Source organism: Nicotiana sylvestris, chromosome 8 (assembly GCF_000393655.2).
Source record: "Nicotiana sylvestris chromosome 8, ASM39365v2, whole genome shotgun sequence".
Classification (NCBI taxonomy): domain Eukaryota; kingdom Viridiplantae; phylum Streptophyta; class Magnoliopsida; order Solanales; family Solanaceae; genus Nicotiana; species Nicotiana sylvestris.
Genome location: NC_091064.1, coordinates 189,580,540 through 189,598,848, shown reverse-complemented (window position 1 = coordinate 189,598,848; position 18,309 = coordinate 189,580,540). Strand labels below are relative to the sequence as shown.

Sequence of the window (18,309 nt, the reverse complement as noted above, 5' to 3'; positions counted from 1 at the left end):
CTGGGTTACATACTACTCTGCTGATCTTCTTCTTCTTGTATTCCAATACCAGGTACACTACTCTGAACTACATTGATGTAAGCTTGAAAGGAAATGTTCGAACACATTTATTGATCAACTGAGGACTGCCTGCATTTTAATTGATGTTAGTTTAGATGTTTTCCTGTTACATAGATAATAGTTATGTGTATAATCAAAACTATTTTTTTAAGATGGGTTATCTGTTATGCATTGTATAACATTGAAAAAATGTTAAGTTGAAACCTTGGAATGGCATGAAGTGTAGTCAGTCCAACAGGTTTGTGAAAATGGGATCGTTGAATCAGTTTGGAGTAACTCGAATGTCATCAGTAATAGGCGGGTCTAGATTAAGGTCAGGTTAAAAGAGTAATGAACTTGTAATAAGATTCCAATTCACGAGCTGATCTAGTAATATTCACCCTACTCGCTAGTAATTTTATCATTAATCATGCCAGTGTATTAGGATGTCTTCGTTGAATAACAGTTTCTGAATTCGATAGTAAGCAAAACCTGAAATGTCGTTGGTAGATTAGTGTTGAAAATAGTTAAAAGTCAGGAAAAGAAAGGATCATTTACACTAAATCGGTTCATTAAAACCCATGGTTCGTAATAGTTAATGAGTACGATAAATTAGTTTAGGAATTTTAGGAGTTCACGTCTGTCAATTAAAATAAAGTTATGTATTGTCGTTGAGGTACGCCACCGTTAAGTTGTTGTTTCGAACAAACAAAAGCTGGGACATTGCACGCTTGTAATTAATTAGGACTTCTCATTTTACTTTAGAGACAATAAAAATAGCAAATCATAGTTGCTTTAGGTTTACCCTTTTAAATAAAAATGAGACGAGCCTCGCCAGATAAAATGCACAAGCTGCGGGGCCCTCATCAAATGGATATCATGAATGCATAGAATTCGGGATGGGCCGTTTAGCAAGTTTCACGGCCTTCCCCAAAGTAATAACGCGTTAGTCACTGTTAGGCGCGTACTTTAAATAATATTACTTTCTTAAATTCGGGTGTACATTTATGTGACCCAAATCCAAATCTCAATGAAGTCGAAATGTGTCGCTAATCACGGGTACATCGATTGTGACGTGGTTCAAGATGCATTTCCACGACGTTGCAAATTCCTTTTAAAAATATGAGACGAGCCTCGACAAACAAAAAATACACAAGTTGTGGGGCCCTCTATAAGTGTTTTTTTAAAATTCCTTAGACTTCGGGATGAGCTGCTTAGCAAAAGTTCATGGCCTTCCCAAAAATGATAATCTGCTAGTTGCTTTAGGCGTGCCTTTAATAATTTACTTTCTTAAACTCGGGTGCACATTTATGTGACCCAAATCTAAATCTCAACGGAGTCGAAGTGTGTCGATAACCACGGGTACATTGATGTGACATGGTTTGAGATATGTTTTCACAACGTTGCAATTCTCTGTTAAAATAATAATGATAATAATAAAAGTGGTCAAAAGTTAAAATTTGCACATAGGTTCATAATTGTATAAAAATCAGATAATTAAGCCGAATATAACAGTTGAGCGACCGTGCTATAACCACGGAACGCGGGAATGCCTAACACCTTCTCCCGGGTTAACAGAATTCCTTACTCGGATTTCTGGTTCGCAAACTATTAAACAGAGTCAATATTTTCCTCGATTCAGGATTCAACTGGTGACTTGGGACACCATAAATCTCCCAAGTGGCGACTCTGAATTAAATAATAAATCCCGTTTCGATCGTCCTTTAATTGGGAAAACTCCCCTCCGCGCCCCTTGGCGGTGGCGCGGGTGAAAAAGGAGGTGTGACAATCACCACGTTAGATATCCACTTGGGGTATTTCGACTCCCTGATGGATCCATTTTCTAATAGATTTTCTACCTCCTCGTGGACTTTATTATCGATGGTGGGGTTGAACTTTCGCCTGACTTACCTTATAGGGGATAGAATGGATCGACGTTCAACTTGTGTGTGGTGATCTCTTTGGGGATGCCCGACATATCTGTGTGGTTGAAGGCAAACAAATTTGCGTTAGTTATTAAAATTGACTAAACTTACCTGGTTCTTAGGGTTTACAATCGATGTAGGACTTTTTGCTGGGGTTTCTGGGATTTAATTGAACAGGGTCGAGGTCCTCAATAGTTGAGTATGCGGCTTCGACCTTTTTGGGGTTCATGATGACGTCCCTGGTCTCTTCTTGTGTCGACCTCAACATTGTTGATTAATATGCTTCTTTTTCCTTATCTTTCATTTGTTGATCGTCGAGCCATCTATGGCGATGCGGTAGCATTCCTGGGACGTGCGTTGTTCCCCTGTATGCTGAATATTCCCCAAGGTGTTAGGACTTGATCACTTGGTATAAGCTGGAGGGGACGACTTTCATGGGATGTATCCATAGTTGTCCTACTACGACATTGTATGCGGTGGCCTAGTCTATGACGTGGAACATTGTCTCCAGAGTTATGCCGTTGGTGAGGACAGTGAGTGTAATTTCTCCTGAGGTCCATTAAACTACATTGTTAAAACCCATTAGTGTGATGTAGCGTGGCGCTATCTTGTCCTTGAGTCTCATCTAGGCGAAGACTTGGGGATGGATAATGCATACTCCACTCTCATCATCTGCCATGATACTCTTAACATCAGTATCTAAAATTCGTAAAGTAATGACAAGAGCATCATTGTGAGGGAAAGTCAAATCGTCGGCATCTGACTCTTCGAAGATGATACTTTTTTCGAGCCTGTCATACCGTTCGTGGGTGATAGATCTTTTGAGCTTGTGACTGACGATGAACTTGATACCGTTGAAGGAGGCATCATCGTTGCCGCCAATAAGCATATTGATGGTGCGGTCCCATGAGCGCGACTTCGGCAGGCCTTGACGTTCTCGACCCCTGGCGAAGGTGCTCTTTCCCTTGTCGCTCAGCAGCTCTTTAAGGTGTCCTTGCTTCAAAATGTCCACAAACTCTTGCCTTAGGGCGATGCAATCTTCTGTCCTGTGCCCGCATTCCTAGTGGAATTCGTAGAAGGCATCAGATTTTCTAGTACTTGGTTCGGACCTCATATTTGGCGGCCACTTCACCTTTGTTCTGAGTTTTTCCAGGGCGTAGACTATTTTTGTAGGTGAAACACAAAAGTTGTGAGCAAATAATAGGGGGCATACCTCTCTTATTCCTATGAGTCTTCATCTTCGACCTAGATGGACCCTCATTATAGCGGAAGAAAGGAGGGACGGGGGCCCTAAAGTAAGGCTGATGTCGTTCTCTGTTCGACCATGGGATTGAGTAATCCTTCATCATGTTATCTCTTCATTCTCTCCTGGGTTCGGCTTATACCGAGATGAGCCATCGAGTTGACCTATTAAAGTCATCGTCATCTGCCCGGACTTCGGCACAATAAGCATTATAGATTTCATCCCAAGTGGTCAGATGGTACTTCATCAACTGGCTCAGCAACTTTCTAGTCGCTCTTAAACCCTCTCTACTCAACCCGTTCTGAAAGGCTGCGACTGCCATCTCTTCGGATATATTTGGTAAGGTCATCTTTACCCTATTAAATCGGGCGATGAAGTCCCTTAGTCCCTCTCCTATGGATTGATTGATGATGAAGATGTTGTTTACTCTTGTTTCGGCTTTCTTGGCCCTGGCATCCGCCATCACGAATTTTTCGTCCATTTCTTCAAAGGTTTTAATAGAGCGGGCCGGTAGCTGTGAGTACCATGTTAATGCCCCTCCAGTAAGGGTTTCGCCAGATTTCTTCAGCAAAATAAAGTACACATGTTCCTTGGCAAGGTCGTTGCCCTTCATGGAAGTGACGTACTGAGTCACGTGATCTTCAGGGTCGGTTGTTCCTTCATATATCCTGAGATACGGTGGTATTTTTGAAGGTATTTAGTATAGTATGTAGGGCTGCTTCCTCGCTATACGACTGTTCTATGAACCTGCCGGTGTCCCTCTTTGGTAGTAGCTTAGGGGCATCACGTATCTTGTCGACTCGTTCTTGGTATTCTTTCAGTTGGTCTTTGAGCAATTTGTTCTCATTCTCCATTTCTTCTATTCTCTTCAAAACAACGACGAGGACGCTTGTCACATGCACTATTAATAACATTATGAGTTATACCTGGCGTTGGAGGGTCTGGTTGATCGCCCTATTCGTCTCCTCGATGTACTGTATGGGATATTGCGGTCTCTATGGTTGTGCATGGAGGTTGTTTGTTGAGCACGCTTACTGATGTATCGATCAACAACGCTTTGAGAGCGTTTTCATGCCCGGTGGTGTCCCTTATCCTGTGGACGTGGAGGCCCCTTTTCCATTTGGTTTTGTTGTGTTACAATGGGTGGGAGGCAACCTTTCGCACCTAGGGGAGGCAGTGGGTGTCACGTCATCGCCCAACATTTCATAGTTCTCGTTGATAGCGTTTATGCGATTGCCGGGGATATCACCTGTCACCTTAGTTCTGTCTCCTTGATTACATGCATGTAAATCTCTATACGTGCAGAGAAGGAGAAAACCATTGTGGTTTGTTAGGTTAGCAAATCACGTGAGTTGTAGATCTAATGGAAACTAAAAGATTAGCTAAGAAATCCTCATAGACGGCGCCAAACTGTTTGACACAAAATTTAGATCTGGGCTTAGCCAGTTAGATTTAATAAAATAGAGTCAATCTTAGCCAATATTAATGTCCAAAAGATACGTTAAGTGATTTTGTAATAATATAATATGTATATTATCCAAATGACAATAAATGTTGATAACACTAGCAATATTCAATGACCCAAAAAGAAAGGGATAACATTAAATAACAATAAATATCAATGAATATTATTTAAGTAAATAAGAAAGTGTGAGCCACCCGAAAAGGGGTGAGATTTATGGATATTCCTTCTGACAATGATGAATGATTGATGAACCTTCGAATGTTCAAATTGTTCTTGGATCGAGTGGAAAAGTTAGGTAAGAATATTAACAAAATAGGTATATGTTGTATGTTTGCAATAAAACCAGATTCTACAGAGAAAGTCAATGTGTTTTCTTACAAGTGAATATCTTCTCCCCCTATTATTGTGTCTCTTTCTATTTATAGGGAACATATACCTAAAAACCCTGATCTTCAATAACTTCATCGACTCTGCCCTTCACCTTTTAAGAGACTACTTCGACCTTGGGCAGGCCTTTATCGAAGTCGTACTGATGACACATTGCAGCTCATAAGGGCCTACTTAATGCTAATACGATTTAATATCTAAGATAATTTTTGGCGCATACATTTAACACATTAGAACCACTAAATAACAAGAATACCTTTGATGTACTAGTAAATATATTTAACTTATGCCTCTAAAAATTTTTCTTTTTTAATCAACCTTTAATCAAATATCAGCGCATATTTAAATTTGTAAATTTATAATTTAATTTTATTAAAATATCACCTCTAAACACATAACGGAGCTTGAGGAATGATTGAAGTGAAAGTGATACAGACACTGTGCTTTCATTTCCCTTTTGTTTAACCTTTTCTGCTCTGGCAACTTTCTGAATTCCTCTATTTGTACCATATTTTGTCCATATGATAAAATTAAGGGTTATTTCTGTCATTTTCATGTGTAAATAATACTTTTAACTTATTACCCTGGTAAAGAATCTTTAGAACTGAATGTTGAATTTTATTGTCCATTCCAAATATAAGAATCAAACTTCTTCTTTTGTTACAATGGAATATGGAATAGGACAGTGTCTTTATTATCCCCGTATTATCAACAATGATCACTTTTTCTAAAGAATTTAACACAGGATTTGTCACATATGACATGTTAAAACAAAAAGCAAGACATTATCAATCCAAATGAAGGGATATTATAAAAAGGTGGTAATAATAGGGTTTTTTTCCCCTTGTAACATCAACATCAAGGTATAGCAAGGATATACTATTATGTGTCGGTTTTCTTATTGCTTTATTATTTTTTTGTTTTTGTTATAATTTCTGACTTTATTATTTTTAATATGACTTCTTTACCACTAATTTTCTTTTTCAAACCTTTGCTTTCTTGAGTCGTGGGCCTATCCAAATGTTACGATCCGGATTTTCCACCATCAGAAGCCGTGATGGCGCCTACTAATGTGAGCTAGCCAAATCAATCCTTTAAACTAATTACTCCATTATCCAATTAATTCTTTTTAACAGATATAAAGCGATAACGTATAAACAGCGAAATATTTAAATAATTAAGCGGAAGATAACAATTAAATATCTGAAATCTGTATCTATTACAACTCTTAAAACCTAAAGCACCCAAAACTTGGTGTCACAGTGTCACAGACGGTCTAAGATTTACTACATACAAAGTCTGAAGAAAATGACAATACACCGTTTCTGAATAAAAGGAAAAATGAAACAGGAAATAGGAATAGAGGAGACGCCAAGGCCTGCGGACGCCTGCACGTCTACCTTGGATCTCCACGTGGACTGAAGGTAGCCTCCACACTACGGTCCAAAAGCTGCTCCGGGATCTGCACATAGTGCAGAGTGTAGTATCAGCACAACCGACCCCATGTGCTGGTAAATGTCTAGCCTAACCTCGGCGAAATAATGACGAGGCTAGGACTAGACAGAATAAACAAATAAAGATGGGAAGGGGAAACATGCTTCGGGGAAAACAGGTAAAACTGAATATCAAGATAACTATAAAGGAATCAAAATCCAACCAATAACAAGAATAAGGAAAACAAAGGCAGATTTCACTTTCTTTTCACATCTTAGGCGTGCAACCCGATCTCATTTCATGTATCTCGTGGCAGGCGTGCCACTCACTCCCGTTTCATGTATCTCGTGGCAGGCGTGCCACTCGCTCTCATTTAATTTATCTCGTGGTAGGCGTACCACCTGCTCTCATTTCATTTATCTCGTGGTAGGCGTACCACCCGCTCCCATTTCATTTATCTCATGGTAGGCGTACCACCCGCTCCCATTTCATTATATCTCGTGGTAGGCGTACCACCCGCTCCCATTTCATTATATCTTGTGGTAGGAGTACCACCCACTCCCAGTTACAAGCCAACAATAACCACAAGGAATCCCGACAAGGGAACAAGAGCAATATAACAACTTTCCGGCAAGGGAACAATGATATTTCAACAACATCTCGGCAAGAAAACAATAATATCAAACAAACATCCCGGCAAGGGAACAATACTATCAAAACAAACATCTCGGCAAGGGAACAATAATATCAAACAAACATCCCGGCAAGGGAACAATGGTGATAATAACATATGAAGCGCAATAAACCACAACGAAGTCATAACAATTATAATACAAGACTCACAGGCATGCTTGACACCAACATATAGATACTCGTCACCATGCCTATACGTCGTACTCCACAATTAACATGCAACAAATAAGACACACTCATAATCCCTCAAGCTAAGGTTAGACCAAACACTTACATCGATGCTACGAACATAATTCACGATTCAATTATAACTTTACCCCTTGATTCCACCACCAATTCGCTCGTATCTAGGCACAAGTTACTTAATTACATCAATAAATGCTAAATGAATACAATGCATGAAAATTAGTTTTCTAACGTTTTACTCAAAAAGTTAAAAATTGCCCCCGGGCCCACATGGTCAAAACCTGAGGTTCGAACCAAAACCCGATTACTCATTCCCCCACGAACCCAAATATATAATTTGTTTTGAAATCGGACCTCAAATCGAGGTCCAAATCCCCAAGTTTTGAAAAACCTAGGTCTTACCCAAAACACCCAATTTCCCCCATGAAAATCATTGATTTTAAGTTGAATTCATGTTAAAAGATGTTAATGATTGAAGGAAATGAGTTAAAAACGACTTACAATTGATTTGGAGAAGAAGAAGCCTTTGAAAAATCGCCCTAATGTGTTTATGTTTTGAGAGGATATGAAAAATGAGTTTAAAATCGTCTAAGTATAAAAGTTGCAGGTCGCAGGTATGAGAAATGCGAATAGGGGTTAGCAATTGCGAACCCCGACCTCTGCTAAGTTGAGAAATGTGAAACAGGGTTCGCATTTGCGAACCCTTCAGGGAAGCTGGACTTTCGCATTTGCGAAAGGGACCCTCAAATTTGCGAGTTGGAAATTGCGAGAAGGGAGTCGCATTTGCGACTCAAGCCTGAAACAGGACTAATCGCATTTGCGATCAAAGCCTCGCATTTGCGGGCAAGACAGACCTGGGCTGGTTTCGCATTTGCGAGCCAAGCTTCGCAAATGCGAAGCCTGCAGGCCTGATCATACCAGCAAAATTTCTGCAACTTTCTAAGTCTAAAATGCACTCCGTGGCCTATCCAAAACTCACCCGAGCCCTCAGGGCTCCAAACCAAATATATACACAACCTCAAAAATATCCCACGGACTTATTCGTGTACTCATATCACCAAAATAATATCAGAAGCATCGAATTAAACCTCAATATCAATGAAATTTATCAAAACTTCTTAACATCAAATTTTGCATTTAAGGTCCGAATCATGTCAAATGGGTTCCGTTTCTTATCAAACTTTACCGACAACACATATAAATCATATTGAACCTGTACCGGGTTCCGGAACCATAATACGGGCCCGATACCACAGGTTTCACATAACATTTCACTTTCAAAAACCTTTGTATTTTTTAGAAAATAATTTCTTTCAAAAATTCATTTCTCGGGCTTGGGACCTCGGAATTCGATTCCGGGCATACGTCCAAGTCTCATATTTAAAACGTTGACTGAAGTCAAATTAACTCATTTTATAGTCAAAATTTATCATTTTTCATAGATTTATAGGTTTTCCGACTACGTGCCCGGACTGTGCACACAAAACGAGGTGATGCTAAATGAGGTTTTAAAGGCCTCAGAACGCAGAATTTCATTTTAAAACAAGTGATGACTTAAAAGGCCATCACACCAAACAACCTCTTTATTTCTATAAGGTAGAGATAAGATTTGCGTACACTGTACACATTACTCTTCTCAAACCTTATATTTTGGAAATATAACGGGTATGTTGTAGCTATTGTTGTTGTATACAAGGTGTATAGAGTGTGAAAAGTTTAACATTTTAAACTTTTTTTAGTGACAAATGTTGTAGGCATCCTATAGTGTACTGACAAAAAATCAGGTAATAGCTGAATCATAGTATGTTTTTAAACTTTCCCATTAGAAGTAAATAAAATGGATGCATTAAAAAAAAATATACTTATACAATTTACTCTTTGACGAGATCCATATTTCCTAAAGAGAGCATAGAGAAGATTGACCTATTTTTAGTGATGATTTTTAAGGAAATTGTTAGTTTAAAGAAATTGGCTGAGGCTAAAATCAGATATATCAATAATTTAATATCTCATGTCGCCTCGAAATTATTTAAAAAAATTATAGTTGATGATTGATTTAAAAGGTGAAAGTCAATGTGTCCATTTATTTATAAACAATTTAATGCTAACAACCTAACAAATTGCCACATTTTATGGTTTAAAGTTTAAACTTGAACTCAATGTGAAATTTATCACTTGGTCAATTTTTTCTTCACTTGAAAGCACTCCTTGGGTCCCACATGAATATATGAAAAGGCGCCTACAACATGTGACGTCAGCAAATGCAGACCCACGTGGACTTGTCCTTTGTATTGGGATCTGTGTGAAAAGCTTTTTGCAACTTTAGCGCTGAAATGAAAATTTCCAATTACACATTTGGGCCAAAATCTAATTCTATCACTGCCAATTGGCTGAAAATCTGGTTATGTCAGACCTAAATCCACTCCAACTCTTAAATGTAGAATATCAACCCCATTCTGTATTGCGAAACACTATTTCCTTGGGCTGAACATCCAACTTTTATTGGGGGAAAAATTAAAAAATAACCATATTTACATTATAAGTGGTCATTTAAATGTAATCATAGTTTCAAAAGTAATCGAAATTTAGTCATTTTTATATAAAGATAATTTGAACGAAAATATTGTTCAAAATTCGAAAAAAATACTTCAATATATAATATACTGGAACTTTTAGCGTGTTGGAGTTCCAACATAATATGCTGGAAGTTCATAAATAAGTGCACCAATCTCCAGTATATTATGTTGGAACTTTCCTTGTTGCAGCAAAATAGTGACTATTTTTCAATGACTTTGCAAACGTTGGCTATTTTTGAATGACCAGTCCAAAAGCTGACTAGCCTGTGCTATTTTTACACTTTCATATCCATTAGTACATTATTTGTTGAGGAATTAACCCAAATGGCCGTCCACCAAATCGTTTAAACTAAAAATAACAGGTGGAGGTATAACATATACATAATTTATATATTATATGTATACAATTATGTATAATCAATATATAAACTATGTATATAACTAAAAAAAGTAAACCAATTTGTGTAAAGATCCCTTCTTTGTTAAATAGGTTGATATTTTGCCCTAAACCAATTTGATGATGAGGGGGTAATGCTAAAAATATTTGTTTATAATCCCTTCTATGAAAGGCCACCATATATCAATATCAATGTGAATATTCACCCTTATTACTCTATATCAATCCACCCTTATTTTTTTGTTGCGGTGTGTAACCCGATTCCACCGTATATATCAATATGAATTTTTGATTGATTCCGGAATAATAATGTTTTATGAATTCACCACTTTTATTGTCCTGGTAACACCTTCCACTTTCTCTTATGCAAACTTTTTATAAATCAAAATAAGCTTCTTTGTTTATAGATACACCGGCTATAATTTAAGTCTCAAAATCAACCATTGAGGGAAATTGGGGAATGATACAAATCCTAATTAAACTTTTAAAGTTATAGTGTAGTAACTTTTTCATAGGCTTCTATAAACTACTATATCGCCACTATATATTTAGAGGTCATTTAGTTCAAAGATAAATTATGCAAAAAATAATAATATAAATTGATTTTGTTAGACAGAAATAAAATAGCTCGTACTCCTAACAAGACCAATTGGATTAGTAGCATTGATGTGAGAGGTTATATCTAATTCTATTGCTTGATTATCGAGCTAACTCTTTTAAGTTTTAATTCCTTCTTCCCGAAGCATTAAAAGAATTGTGCACACATAGATGATTGTGTCATTAATAAAGTTATAAGTGTCACTTGTTCAAGACACTTATATTAGCACAGGCTTAAATGGTGCCTATAATTTATTTTTTTTCTAATATTACTTACAAAGTAATTCACATATTTGACGTTATTTTGCTATTTTTTGATGTTCATAATATTCTTTGTAAGCTTCTTTTCAAGTACTCCTCATATTAAATTATAGTAAATGACTTAAATGTTCATTGCATTAAAGACATGCTTAAAAGAATTTGTTTTTTTTTTTTATATAATAAGGCCAACCTTTATATTTATTTGACTCCAACTTCAAATAATTTTTTTTCCCGCTTGAAATTATTTAAATGGAACAAAATTTCATAATTTTATTGGTCCCAATTGTTACGTAAACATCAAATTTCAGAAAGAGCTCGCATGATTGAGTCCTATTTATAGCATGAGTAATTTTTTTTTATATGTAGTTATTCAAAACAATTGTTCCTAGGTTCTCTCGTAATGTTGTCTCCATCAAAAAGTACCTGTTAAAGTTTTGACATATATAATTAAAAAAGTTAACTAATTAATAGCATTAATGTAAGAATTATTTAACTAAGTGATCCTCTAAATCTTGAGATTTATAAATTTTATTGTCGAAAAAAAGTAAAGATGTATGCATTTCGTTATTGACTTTAATAATTTATCCTCAATCAATTAGAGGCTGAAGGAAATGAGTAACATGACAAATATCTTTAATTTTTTCGATGTTCAAAACAGATAGAGAACTCTGTAGCAGTTACATGTGAATTTTCATTGTCTAGTTTGATATTATGAATCCTAGCATTGGAATTGAAAAAAAAAATACTAATAAGAAAGTGTTAGCTCACTAATTAAACTGAGAAATACAAAGGAGGCTCATGTAGCATAATTTCAATATAATTTGTTTATGAACCAACTGTTACATAAACATCAAATTTCAGAAAGAGCTCGCATGATTGAGTCCTATTTATAGCATGAGTAATTTTTTTTATATATAGTTATTCAAAACAATTGTTCCTAGGTTCTCTAGTAATGTTGTCTCCATCAAAAAGTACCTGTTAAAGTTTTGACATATATAATTTAAAAAGTTAACTAAATAATAGCATTAATGTAAGAATTATTTAACTAAGTGATCCTCTAAATCTTGAGATTTATAAATTTTATTGTCGAAAAAAAAGTAAAGATGTATGCACTTCGTTATTGACTTTAATAATTTATCCTCAATCAATTAGAGGCTGAAGGAAATGAGTAACATGACAACATCTTTAGTTTTTTCGATGTTCAAAACAGATAGAGAACTCTGTAGTAGTTACATGTGAATTTTCATTGTCTATTTTGATATTATGAATCCTAGCATTGGAATTGAAAAAAAAAATACTAATAAGAAAGTGTTAGCTCACTAATTAAACTGAGAAATACAAAGGAGGCTCATGTAGCATAATTTCAATATAATTTGTTTGTGAACCAAATGAACCCTAAGATTACACTTTCTTTAATCCAACACCTAGCTGTGGAAAAAATCTACATATTAAGATATTTATTTAGAGTTTAGTTTTAAATGTATTAATGTTAATTGCTCACATAATTTGTATATTTCCCTTGAAATTTTCCATCTAAACTCTAGTTTTTCTTCTCATTTAATTAATATGTTTCTCTTGAAATTTTCCATCTAACTTTAGTTTTTAAAATTTGTTATAAATTTTTAAATAAATTTATGATTAAGCATTGTTTTTTAAAAGTAGTAAATACTGAAAGATTTGTGATGTCTGCTAAGCTAATTATAAATAAGCTACAAAAAAGGATTGTGATTTATGAATGTTTAATAACATTAGTTAATCTTTTATAATGGGTTTGTCAACATATCATTTATTTCAGTAAGGAAATTTATTTTCATTGTTAAAGTAGCAACAAAGCATTAGTTAGACATAGAGAGAGTAGATAATAGGCAAGAGAGAAGATAATTCTATCACTATAACCACGTGTCTGTTGGAAAAATTGGATGATTATGGAGAATAAAAGGTTTAGCTTGAGGCGTGTCAAAGACACTGTCCTTAAGGATATTTCGCCTACACCGTAATAAATAAAATTAGGCGTATCCCCCAGGATTCAACAAGCTCTTCTAGTATAAACTAGGAGCAGAAACAACAAAGATCGAATAAAGTAAAACCCAGCACAAAGAAGAAGATTAGCAGATTACTTTTTCACATTATGTCTCAAGAGAATGTATCTACTCTTCCCATTGAAAGATTTTTTTTCTTACAATGGCTATTGCGCCTTGACAATCACAATTCATCGACATAATTATTGTCGGTTTAATTCACCAAGAGGTTGCTTAATCAACCTTACTTCCAAGCAATTTAATACCACAACATCCACCAAAAGTTGATCACACAACAACTAGCTAGTTTTTCCTCATTTGAATCAGAGATTCAATATCATCATTGTATCTTTCTAATACAGTGGAAAATCCACATACAAAATACTAACTTATAGTATTTCTCAAATAAAGCATAAAATCATCTCAAATGAAATAAAACTTGACTTCTGTACAAGTCCCTTTTGAAACATCTTTCAACACATGAAAATTTATTTTCTTTATGTATCTTCTATAGTCAAGCACCAAAATAAAATTTTCTAAAATATAGAAGCAACTTTAACTTCTACAGAAATATCTCAAATCAATAGGAAGCGGATCATAATTCAATGATTTCTTCATCACACAAATGACTAAGAGATCTGAAGAAATATAACTTTTCAAAGCCAAAAATATAAAATATTTTTGATCTTTCAATATAAATTTTTGCCATAAAAAATCTCAATTTTGTAAGGCTTTATTATGACATTAATAAATAATTTTATCGCCTTTTCCTTTCTTAGGATCAGACTATATAACTCTGGACATCACGGTCCCCCACATTTCCGAAAATTTCAGGTTAAGGAGATAATCTTTTCGCAGAGTTTTATTTTATAAATAATAAGCAAATAATATAACTTCACCCAAATATTTTGTCTCAAATATATATATTTAGAGACATCAAATTCATAATAAAAGATCGCCAACTTTTAAATAATATTTAAAAATACACACCATTTCAATGATTTGACGAAAGAGGCTAAACATAATAGTTGTAACATAAATTATCTTTTCTTCATTTAGTCCAAACAAATTTGAACTTATTATCTCAGGATTCAAGATTTTTAAAATGCATAATCGAGGATCATACCTTTACTTTTTCTGAAGAAAAGAATAAATGGATGAAGTATCTTTACATCACAAGGTGGAATTGAAACGGAGACCTTGACAATTCATTAGTGACGTGCAATTGTGAACTCCTCATCCATAAAGAATACTAGTCATCTTCCTCCAGCTTTCCACCAAAGGAGGTGACGTTGACAATACGAGGTGAATCAGAAAATTGAAGTTAAGGTAATAATTCTTGAATCATCTGTTTTGCCCCATAGTAATTTGTTTTTTGACATTCTTCAACCACATCATAAGTTTGAGTTGCTACCTTTAGCTTCTCAACGAATAGGTGTTGTTCTGGACTTTTAGTTGTAACATATTTATTCATAAACACTCCAACAACTGCTGCATTATTCTCCATTACAACAACGTGGAAATATCCTTAAGATTGTTGGAAAAATTGGATGATTATGGAGAATAAAATATTTAGCTTGAGGCGTGTCAAATACATTATCCTTAAGGATATTTCGCTCACACCGTAATAAATAAAATTAGGTATATCCCCCAGGATTTAACAAGCTCTTCTAGTATAACTAGAAGCAAAAACAACAAAGATTAATCAGAAGAAAACCCAGCACAAAAGAAAAGGAAAGAAAAGTTTTAATTTTGTTCGCATTCCTTCATGAACACAATCAGATAGTTTTATATATAGTCCAAAGGAATTGGACATCTGATGTAGTAAAAGAAACGTTAAAATCCATTAAGGATTCATTGCCATCCAACGTTATAAACATTTAAAACCAAAGAAACATAATTATCAAAGTTAATGATATGTTATCAATATATAGACGTTAAAGAAACAGTCATACAAGACCAATCTTTGGTCAAATTCAAAATTACAAAAAAATATAACTGATTTTGATACTCATTCAATGTTAATAAAACATTATATTCAAAGTTATTCTAATTTTCAGCTATAATATATTTAATTTATTGGTATAATAAAGACCCACAATACAAAAGAATGACATCAATTTGAATATTTATTTTTGAGTTATTAAAAAATTATTTTTCTAATGGTGTCCACCATAAAAGCATATACATAATGAGGTGTGATGACTGAGAAGTGCAGATGGGGTCTACTGTTCAGGGCTAAAGTGTCAGCACAAAGAAAGATAATCAAAGCTGCTACAGTAACATTTGATGTCAACCAATTAGAATAACGAACTCAATTTAAATTACCAAAACTACCCTCGTCAACAAACAGACATGTTGACCGAGAGCTCTCTGCTAACTCTCACTTATAAGATAGTAGAAAATAATATCAGTTGAGCGTAAGAGCTTGATCGATTCCATTATTAAAGTTATTACATTGAATTTATACACGTTTGAAAATATAATTTTATAATTAATATATGTTTGAAATTTAATGATTTTCACTCACAAAAACACATACAGATACATATATAAATATATTCTAAATTTCGTGTTGGAAATGATGAATTCAGTTGAATCCACTAAACAATTCTCCACCCGCCTCCCATTTGGCACAAATGAACGTAATTGCAAATCTGACATTTTTCACTATATTCTTATGATTGAGCATTCTGCTTATTCAATTCGGTTATTACATATCAGTTGACTAGTGTTTTCCCTCAGTAGTCATTGGCCGGCAGTATAAACGTTCAAGAATTATATTAGAACTAATTAACATCTGAAAATGATTAAGAATATTATTGTTTTTATGAATAATAATGTAGACACAACCATACGAACTAACTTTTTCTGTACCAAGAGAAATATGATTATTAGAGTTCATGTGCTCATGAGTCATAACGACGACGATTACTATTATTTTTAGCATCTTCTGGGTATTTTTTTTCCCGACAAAAGCAAAACAAATTCACAGACCAAAATTATATTTATGTTTAACTTTGTTATATAGCCTCCACAGCACGTGTTTCAGGTTCAAACAGCAAGATTTTAGAAAGTTGTTAGAGTAATGAACATGAAAATACTTTGACTAAGAAATAAAGGATTATAATCCCGGGATTAAATTTACAATTAGTTTATCTCACATTTAATAGAATTTTTACTTTCGGAATTAATAATTCAGGGACTATCTATACTACAAAGGTAATATTATATTTTTATCCCATATTGTGAGTGAGATAAAAAAGAGCAGCTCGATGCACTAAGTTCCTCCTATGCGCGGGGTCCGGGGAAGGACCAGACCACAATGATTTATTATGGGTGGGATAATAATTCCAAAATTATTAATCATGAGATAAAACACCAAAATAACAAAAAAAGAAGAAGTTATTTTCCGAGGTTCTTTTAACAATGTTCTTCAATGTCCAAGGTTAAAATTAGAAATAAAAAGTTTATCCCAACTTATCTAATATACAACTAAAAACACATTTGATATTATATCAGTATATCTCCTTTTTTATTGTCCAATAAATCAAATATCTATTAATAAAAGTACATCTACTGAATAATTCTACCACTACTAATTCCGATATTATAATTAATCCCATCATTATTAATCTCTCGATAATTGTTCCCCAACCAAACAACCTCTAACAAGTGCAACTTGTGAAACAATGAAGCAAAAGCCAATTCTCGTTTGATTCCTCAGCGTACTACATTATAGATTGCCATGAAAAAGTTATACAACCTGCAAATTAAAGAAGAAATGATTGCTTAATTATTATTATGTGAATTCAGCAATAGATTTTATTATGCGGAGAAACTAACGAACGATGAATGAGACAGTTCAAGTCTCAATCATATGCGAGGAATTAATTCAACTTTATTCCCCCAATTATTACTAAATTTGGTACTAATGATATACTCCATTCGTTCGCTTTTACTTGGCATATATACTAAAAATTTCATTTTACTTGCCACTTTTTTTTGTAGGTAATTAACAATTTATTAATCACCGATAATCTTTACATTTCATAGTCTGCTTTATACCTCAGTAGCTATATCTATCAAAAAACTCAAGAAAACAATTTCATCCTATATACTATGTCTAATGAAACATAAAATATTGAACTAAACTACTGATTCCTTTTGTAGTTCGCACATTACATATGTAGGCTATTTCTCTAGTTATACTATCATCACTTCTACTTCTCTGTTGAAATATTCTCATGTTCCTTTCAATCCAGACACCATGGGTTACCTCTGCATAAACCATTCTGTATAGTTGTGCTCCATAGGATCTGCCCTTAGCTCTCTGTGTTATCCATTCTTGATGTTGCCCCCAGTTATCTCCAATTACTTCTTGCCTTCGCATCCATTGTAGTATCTTTTGCCACACTGTTTTTGTAAAGGAGCAGCTCACAAACAGATGATCTCTAGTTTCATCATTCAGCTGACATAGGGAACAACTTGGATCCACATTGACTCCCCATTTAATTAATCTATCTACAGTTAGAAGTTTACCTTGCAACTGTAGCCACATTGTGAATATAGCTTTTGGTCTAGCTTTGTTTTTGAACATCATAGACTTCCACGCAACTCTTGGACTATTTCCCAGTAACTGATAATAGAACTGTCTGATCATGCTCTCTTTGGCCTGCTGCCTATGTTGAATTTGTTGTAGTACTGTTCTGGCACTTAGAATCTGTCTCACCATCCAACTTGCCTGTTGTGAGATTGCTATATCTTCTATCCTCTTATCTTTGATGTAGTATGCATGAATCCATCTAATCCATAAACTATCTCATTTGCTTGCTACATCCCAACACAGTTTTGCTATAGCTGCCCTGTTCCACATTTGTAAATTAATCAAACCATAGCCCCCTCTTGACTTAGATGTACACATTCTATCCCAAGCCACCAGGGATTTCTTTGTAATGATGTTGATCCCAGACCAAATGTAACTTCTGCAATAAGCCTCTATCATCTTCATAACTTTCATTGATAAGTTGAATAGTTGTGACCAGTAAGATTGAATACCAAATAGGACAGTTTGGACCAGCTGCACTC

General features: G+C 34.7%; 2 protein-coding genes across 2 annotated transcripts; both read right to left on the bottom strand.

Annotated features, from left to right (window-relative positions):
* Window positions 1-2,589: 2,589 nt before the first annotated feature.
* Window positions 2,590-4,061, bottom strand: LOC104245032 (uncharacterized). The gene is made up of 3 exons (XM_009800589.1): window positions 3,955-4,061; window positions 3,350-3,875; window positions 2,590-3,024 (listed from the first exon to the last, which is right to left on the bottom strand). The coding sequence occupies exons 1-3, from the start codon at window positions 4,059-4,061 to the stop codon at window positions 2,590-2,592; spliced, it is 1,068 nt and encodes a 355-aa protein (XP_009798891.1).
* Window positions 4,062-17,347: 13,286 nt separating this feature from the next.
* LOC104245031 (uncharacterized) lies at window positions 17,348-17,956 on the bottom strand. The gene has a single exon (XM_009800588.2). The coding sequence runs from the start codon at window positions 17,954-17,956 to the stop codon at window positions 17,348-17,350; it is 609 nt and encodes a 202-aa protein (XP_009798890.2).
* Between the last annotated feature and the right edge of the window lie 353 nt (window positions 17,957-18,309).